We start from the raw sequence: 8,375 nt of genomic DNA on the forward strand, positions 1-8,375 counted from the left end.
TAGGAATATAAGAACAATTCAAATAGAGCAAATAAAAAAATGGGAGGAGGAGAGGGAGGGGAGTGCTAATTTATATAGTTAGTTTATGCTAATAATATAAAAAAAAATCTCTCTTAATTTGCTAAAATAGACAAGTAAAACAAATATTTATTTTTTGTATAGAGGTCAAGTAAAATGAAAGGAAGGGAGTATAGTTAGCTTTTTGACCATGAATATTGGGAGTAGTTTTCAAAATTTTATTTTCAAATATCTATTTGGGCCATGAAATTTGATCAAATTCTTCAAATTCATTCATAAAGCTTTAAAAAATTTTCAAGTAAAACGGATGTCAAAATACATCTTTAAATTTCGTAAAACACAGTTTTAAATATTCAAATTTGCAAATTTCATTGAATAGAATTACATGCTGACATTTTTCAAAATACAAAAATATTTTTTAATTTATGATCTTCATCAAATTATAATTATTATATTTTAGCATTTTAGTTACTAGAATATTGAATCACTTGAGCCTCTTGGGTCTTTTAGAAACAATCCCTTTACCTCAAAGAGATAGGGGTAACATATGTCTGCACTTTATATTCTCTAAATTTTATTTATCAAATCATATTGGAGGTATTGTTATTAAATCACTTGTGTCCATTGATATTTACGAATTTTACTTCTCTATAAATAAATATTTTTGATAATTATGGAAACTTATTTCTAAATTTGAGTTCTGGCTTAACACGGACCTCTTGAAACTAGTCTACTATACAGAAGCGAGAGTAATTGAACGACCAAGGGTAAAAAGGTAATTTTATAACTATCAAATACACTGTTCTAGAAGCATCCGCATTCTTCTTTCATCTCCCCACCGCCAACACTAGATTTTTATCTCAGCTCTATACACAACTCTAGAATCATCAATTCTTCAATCCTTCTTATGCCAATAATAGTAAATTGATTCATAATTTGTGATTAGTTCAGATATATTTTTGTTCAAATTTCGCAACAAATTTCTGTCAGCTTTATTCAAACTCCACTCTCCCAGTTTTTTTATGGCTAAAATCCATGGCAGATGTGAAAGGTTTTTGTTACCCTCCTAAATCTTCTATTTTTTTAAAAAAAATATATGTTTTATCTTTAAGAAATTGTGGTTATTCTATAAAATTGCTCTGTTGATATGAAGTTGTCTCAAATTTTATTTATTATTTATGAAATGTTGACTTGCTGATTGGTGGGTTGTGTGGGATTTTTGGAAAGATGGGATCTTTGGTTTTATTTTTGGGGTTGAAGTGAGGGAAATCATAGAGGTTTTTATGGATTCTGGTGAAGATAAGTGCAAAACAGAAAGTTTGGTTAGTGGAGGACATACTCTACTTGATGAAATAAAGTTGTTGAAGGAAATGCAGGATCATACTGGTTAGTTCCCTTGTCAATTCTTGGTTTTGTCTTGTTCATTGCATAAATATGAACCTCTTCCGATGGAAATTTGTACTGTTTATAAATGGTTAAAAATATGTTTTATGTATATGTTTATAATAGATGTTGAACCTCCCATAGCTTCTTCATGTGTCTACTTCTTCGTATTTTCAAGCTCCTTAGTGAAATTCATAGCTGTGCCGCTAAATGAAGGCCATGGAGGAGCATCATATGAGCTTAGATCAGACTAGGCAAAAAATAAAAACTGAATCTTGAAATTGACCGTCAATCTAGCTTTAACATTTATGAACTAACTGCTTTTTTTTTTAAGAATCAGACAATCTTTGTGTATTTTTTTGGTACTCATGTAATAAAAACTTAATCTTGATGCAATATAGGAGAAAGGAAGCTAATAAATTCTGAGTTGTGGTATGCTTGTGCTGGCCCATTTGTAACATTGCCTCAGGTTGGAAGCCTTGTGTATTACTTCCCACAGGGCACAGTGAACAGGTTAAATCTTTTTCCTGTTATTTTTATTTGGTACTACTTTTTTATTGCAATATCTTTTCAAAATTGTACTCCCTGCTTACACTATTAGGTAAGAGTATTCTCTTTAATTCAAGAACTCAAAATTGTCAGAATTTGAATCTGTTAACGTCGATGTAAAACAGAATTATTCTATTGTAGTTCTCAAACCCTTTATATTGAGAAATTGATTCAACAGCTTGATGTGGTGTTTTCTGAGCGAATCGGAGAAAATAATGTACTACTTGAGATGCAACTTATACATATATGATTTTGTTTCATCCGTCCAATTAAACTCTCTAATCCTGTTGGTTCAAACAAAAGATATTAGAACTGTTTTGTTTTGAGTTCCTTTTATTTGTTTAATCTGAACTTGAATCAAGTTATAGTTATGGATAAGAACACTTCATATTAATTTCTTATAAAGCATTTCTCCTTCGTTGGTTAAATATCTTTAACTTCTTTCTTTATTTTCATCTATGACCATATCCTGGAAAAAGTATTCATGTAATTCTATCTGTGCAGTTAGGAAATCAAAGAAAAAGGTCTTATGGAACTTTGTTGTCCAAAGATAATTTGTTCAGTCGTTCCGCAGCATGTGCATTGTTGGTTTTTGAAATAGCACCATATCTGGGAGTACCTAACAATAATCTAACTTGTTGCAGAAGGTGGCAGTTTCCATAAATAGAACAATAACTTCATAGATACCTAATTATGCAAATCTTGCTTCTCAGTTGTTGTGCCAAGTTCACAATGTTACCCTGTATGTATGATCTTTTGATATGTATGCTCTTAAAATATTATATAGGAGAACTATCTGCGGTTGGTTTGATATCATATCGCTGTTTACTTGTGTTGTCATTTACAGGAAGATAAGGAGACAGATGAGATCGATGCTAAAATGAGCCTCTAACCTGTGAATTCTAAAAGTTTTATGATCTATTATTTGTGGTAAAATTTAAAACAGATGATAATGTACTGATGGAGGAGAAGGATGTTTTTACTATTGAAAACCTGCTAAAATTCTTTCCGCGTACCTATTCTTGGTTAGGAGAGAGATGTCTTCCCCATTCTAGATTTTGGACTGAAGCCTAATAAGTATCCAACCGATTTCTTTTGTAAAACTTTGACTGCCAGTGATACGAGCACACATGGTGGGTTTTCTCTTCCTAGAAGAGCAGCGGAAAAGCTGTTCCCACCCTTGGTGAGTTTTATGTTTCATTGAAAAAGCTACATTTGCCAAAAGAAAGAAGAAAAGACTTAAAAGTTTCCCTGTCTTTTGTGTTGTATTTACTTGCTCTTTTAGGATTACTCGATGCAACCTCCAACACAAGAGCTTGTTGTATGAGACTTTCATGATAATACTTGGACATTTAGTCACATATAGCATGCTGAAATTGGATTGTACCAAGTTTTATTCTTTAGTTTACTTTGGTGTTGTGGTTGTTTGTCTTTTCATGATTCACTTGGTTGTAGTTTAATTTTTCCCACCTATTTGTTTATTTGTGTAGGGCATCCAAAGCAACATCTTCTCACAATTGGATGGAGCATGTTTGTTGGAGTAAAATGCCTTAGAGCTGGTGATTCTGTTCTGTTCTATTTATCAGGTATTGCAAAAACAAAGTACTAAAAATTACACCTGCATGAATTTTTCAATGTTGAGAAATAGGTGCTCAGAGCCGTCAGTGGTGACCAATGACCTACAAGAGAAAAAAGATCAGAAAATAGGAAATAATATACTAATACATGGGTTAAGAATAGTTTAGGGGAGTGGAGACTTGCCTTAGCAGTCTCTAGATATCAGGAGCCACTCCAGGTGAGTTCAACTACCTCACAAGGAATGAATTGAGATAAAAGGAATTGAATGCTACCTAACTCTATCTATGTCACTACTAAATAATAATCAAGATACTGGTGCAACCTTGATCACCTTATTTGTAACAAACATTGTAGCCTTGAGACACAATAATTCACCTATGAGAGCATTGCAAGATATTGTTTCTCACCTAATCCAGCAAAAGAGCTTAAATGATAAGGCAAAAGAAAAAGTGGATACAAATATTAAACAAGATTTTGAGGAGGGAAATCAACATATTTCCAGTAAAGTATCGAATGAGGCAGCCTTATCACCATATGTGCAAAATAAGAAAAAGAAAGCAAACCAAAAGGATAATTATAGCAAGCCAACAAGAGTTAATCCAACAGAAGGGGTGAGATCCATCAGTAAACAGTCATGCAGGATTTATTTTGGAATATCATATCTAGGAGAACACCACACTCATTTAATAGGGTGAAAATATTACATAGGCATCACAAATTTTCCTTTATTGCTTCACTAGAGTCATTTCAAGATGCAAGAAATATTCAAAGGTATATAAAGAGGTTGGAGTAGCATGCTACCTATAATCAGAATGGACAAATCTTAATCTTTATCTAGGAGAATTATAGTTGGAAGTGATAGAAGATAAAGAACAACAAATGACTTTGAAATTATTGTTTATGGATATCAATAAAATACGCATCATTATTGTAGTGTATGCTAAATGCAATAATGTGAAGAGATTAAGGTTATAAGACGTTATTTATTCTTGGAGATATAATAAAAGGTTACCTTAGGTTGCACCACTGATTCATATTTTGAATTTTGCTGCAATAGGGATGAGAAGTCACAGTTATTGCTGGGAGTGAGGTGGGCTAACTGTCAACAAACCTCATTGACCTCTTCAGTCCTGTCTGCTGATAGTATGTATATTGGAGTCCTTGCAGCTGGTGCCCATGCTGCTGCTAATAGAAGCACATTCACAATATTCCACAATCCTAGGTATGTCTCAAAGCCAGCTTCTATTTTTAACTTTAATCCACGCACCATCCCTTGTAGTCTACTATTCAGCATCTTGCTTATATATTTTTTTATAACTAGGAGCTTACTTTTCTTCAGGGAATGTTCTTCATAGTTTGTCATTCCTTTGGCCAAATATAGAAAATCTGTTTATAGCACATAGCTTTTAGTTGGTATGAGGTTTGGAAATGATGTTTGAAACTGAGGAAATTGGTAAAGGCAGGTAAGTTTTCTTCCAGATTCATGGGATCGCATGGTAAAATTTACATTCGGATAATCAATCTTCTTCTTCACTTCATTTGACTTTGAAGTCCTATTGTGAGATCATCAGTTCTTCCATCCCTCTTGTTCCAACAATAGTGAATTAATTTATAATTCATGATAAGTCCAGGTATGTTTTCGTTCAAATTTCGAAACTAATTTCTGTCGGTTCTATTCAAACTCAACTCTCTCAATTTTATGGCTAAAATTCATGGCGGATGCGAAAGATTTTCGTTGCTCTCACAAATCTTCTATCTTTTTTTTAAAAAAATACTTATCTTCAAGAAACTATGTTTGTTCTATAAAATTACCTGTTTGACATGAAGTTCTCATATTTTATTTATGAAATGTTTCTAAGTGTGAAAGTTTTAGTTGATTTTTTTCTAAAACAAAAATTTTGAATCTTACAGGGAAATTTGAGACTGCATACGCTGCAGATAGGTACGACACACTAATTAAATTTTGAGCGTTTTTAGTGAAGTCATAATAGTGCTATCTAAATGGTAGAAATTGGATCTTTATGGTGTTAACTTTTTGTCTTATTTTCAGTGCATATGAACTTTTTGTCTTATTTTCAGTGCATATGATCGTGCTGCAACTAAATTTAGACGACTTTATGCAAATATTAATTTCAATTTTGGTTATTATCATGATGACCTAAAACAGGTGTGCGAGATAGGTACCTATTCAATAGTACCTATTCAATATTTTTTAGATTTCATCTTGACATAGAAAGTTTAAAAACTTGAAATAGTTACAATATCATTTCACTCTTTTTCTAAACTACTGTAAAATTTATGATGTTTTCCATTATCCTATGTCAACGGTTCTTAAGATGGTTATTGATATTCCTTTTGCTAAGGTGTATTTCCTTGTTGGATCAAGGATTTAAATCTCAGGAATGTTGCTTCTACCACCCACTCTCTAATGATACAACAATTGGTAAGTTACAAGCACTTGAAAGTATCTTAATATTTATTTAAGGTGAGGCTCGACCACAAGTTTTGGTAATATGTTAAAATGAGGTGTATATATCCTATCATGTATGAGTTTAAACTGGTAGTTAGAAGACAGGTGAGTTATTACAAATTTTAATTGGTGTTGAACAACTCTTAACAAAATAAGGTGTGTGTAGTTGCCTAGTTTCTTAAAGTATTCTTCATGTTTCTTGTTGTATTTCAATTGATTGAAACTTTAAATTTAACAATTGCAGGGCATATTGTTGACATTGCCACATGGAATAAAGATGGTCTTTCTTGAGGTAATCGGAGGAGGATCTAAAATTTCTAGTTATGAGGTCTTTTTAGCTTATTGGGTTCTACATAAATCATTTAATATATATTAACTGAAATTTTTTACACACGCCTATACAATGTCATAGGTGCAGGGAGGCGAGATTTCCTCTTATATTGGGGGGATAAACTTCTCCTGAACTATCATCAATGCCATTTTAGCTATGTTAACCCTTCATATGTAAGCCTTACAGTTGTCTTTGACTACTACATGTGGAAATCAAATATGAATCACTAATACTTGAAATATCTAGGTTATATTTAAAGAATATGCAGTATCATGATTAGTCATATAGCAGAAATAGACCTTAACTATGCAATGTGTTGAGAATTATCTTCTATACTTACTTGCCTTTACTTGGTGGTACTTACTGTCTTTATTGATATATGGTATACATTTTCTCTTGTATCCTTTCCTATTTTTATATTTTTAAATTAGGTCACTTACATGCTTTCGGAAAGGCTCATAGGATGGATCCAACATCAAGTGGGCGTGGCGTTCATCAATGTAAGAAGTACCTGTTTCATAGACTTGAAAGGGTAGGAACATCATATTCAAGTTAAAACTTTGTGGTTTCATCTTTCTTACAAAACATCCTTAAATGTACTCTGCTGCTGTTATTTGGTATAGCCATAGATGAGAGGATTTTCTACAAGTTGACCTCGAATGACTTAAGTAGGTTTGTTGTAATGGACTATATCTTTGTGTTTTACAATAGGCTCTCTCGAAAACATACTATGAATTTTTTCACATTTTAGCCAGTATCTGTATTATTCAACTGATTACCAGTATGTTGGGATATGGCCTCCATATGTTCAAAATTAATTTATTTCCTTTTAGTGGTGTCACTATCTGGAGGGCATAGTACTTCAACCTCCGGGTTAAAACATTAAACATGCTTCTTCTGTTTCTTGTTAGATGTCAAAACTCCAATTTGACGAATAGCTTTCATTTGATATGTTTGTTTGACATTACCCACCTTCGTTCTTTCTGTTAATGAGTAGTTCGTTTTCATTTTTTAATTGTTTTGTGTTTTTAGTGTTAAAAGCTTTCAGATCAACCTCTTAGTGATTAGCATGATGTAAGCTTTGTACTGTCTTTGCTGATTCTAGAAATAAGAAAAAACTCAACCTCAACTTGCAAGAAATGATCCAACAGAGATTAAGAAGTTTTACCAGAATTTTTACGAGAGAAATATCAGAGATGGCTGTCATACTAAAAAACAGAGATTTCAATCTGAATTTCATGGCTTCTTGATTTTTTTTTAATGGCAGGCCATTGTTCAGTTAATTACTGGTTGACTTTACATTATTAGAGAGGAGATGGCTAAGATCTATCAAATTGCAAGTGTACTATTGTGACACCCTTTTTTCTCTCAGAGGATTCGAGTCGAGGGTTTTTTTTAATTAAAGTGACGATTTTGAATAGGGATTATTTTATTTTATTGAGTCGTGATTTGAAATTGAGTTTTGGTGTTTCATGATGTCTTTTTGAATCCCTAGTCAAAAGGAAAATGACTCTTTATTATGGTCTGCAAAAATAGAAGATCGAGTAAGGAATTCTGTTGATCGAGGAAAAGGTGTGAGGCATCCCTCGAGTTCTGTGGTTCTAGCACGGTCACTTTATTGACTTGATTTAAATTATTTTAATAAATTATGTTAAGGCCTAAAATAGCTTATTTTTAATTATAACGAAAACTTGTCTGTTATCTTATATTTAAATAAATCAGTGAAAAATAAAAAGTATTTATCAAGTTAATTTTAGAAAAATATTTGCCAAGGTGTATTTTTTACATTCTTGAATTCTTGAATTTTGAATATCTCAGAAAGATGCGTACGCCGCATTCTTAATTGAGACGATCATTTAACGTACCTAAATTTTGTCTAAAGGCATTGATTTTTCTTTTACGCTCATACCAAATTTATTTATTCAAAATAATATATAATCTTAACAATATACTTGAACAATATTCAATTAAGACAATTAATTAATTTAATAAATAAATAATCATTAATTCTATTAATAATAATATATATAAAAATAAAAGAATAAT

The 8,375-nt window shown here is 31.9% G+C and overlaps 1 protein-coding gene across 32 annotated transcripts; it reads left to right on the forward strand.

Moving 5' to 3' along the window:
• Window positions 1-778: 778 nt before the first annotated feature.
• On the forward strand, window positions 779-7,917 carry LOC107863352. Of its 32 annotated transcripts, none has more exons than XM_047408575.1 (13): window positions 800-1,069; window positions 1,246-1,404; window positions 1,803-1,914; window positions 2,595-2,692; window positions 2,798-3,133; window positions 3,441-3,536; window positions 4,586-4,750; window positions 5,440-5,470; window positions 5,608-5,695; window positions 5,915-5,971; window positions 6,243-6,290; window positions 6,761-6,861; window positions 7,597-7,917. In XM_047408575.1, exons 7-13 carry the CDS (start codon window positions 4,705-4,707, stop codon window positions 7,610-7,612), a joined length of 387 nt encoding a protein of 128 aa, XP_047264531.1. In that variant the 5' UTR covers window positions 800-1,069; window positions 1,246-1,404; window positions 1,803-1,914; window positions 2,595-2,692; window positions 2,798-3,133; window positions 3,441-3,536; window positions 4,586-4,704; the 3' UTR covers window positions 7,613-7,917. The 32 variants fall into 32 exon arrangements, 13 of the variants coding, with proteins under 13 accessions (XP_047264537.1, XP_047264536.1, XP_047264538.1 ...); XM_047408578.1 differs by having other exon boundaries at window positions 801-1,404; window positions 2,798-2,975; window positions 3,067-3,133; XM_047408579.1 differs by having other exon boundaries at window positions 802-1,404; window positions 2,798-2,880; window positions 3,067-3,133.
• The last annotated feature ends 458 nt before the right edge of the window (window positions 7,918-8,375 follow it).

This window comes from Capsicum annuum, chromosome 3 (genome assembly GCF_002878395.1).
Source record: "Capsicum annuum cultivar UCD-10X-F1 chromosome 3, UCD10Xv1.1, whole genome shotgun sequence".
NCBI lineage: Eukaryota > Viridiplantae > Streptophyta > Magnoliopsida > Solanales > Solanaceae > Capsicum > Capsicum annuum.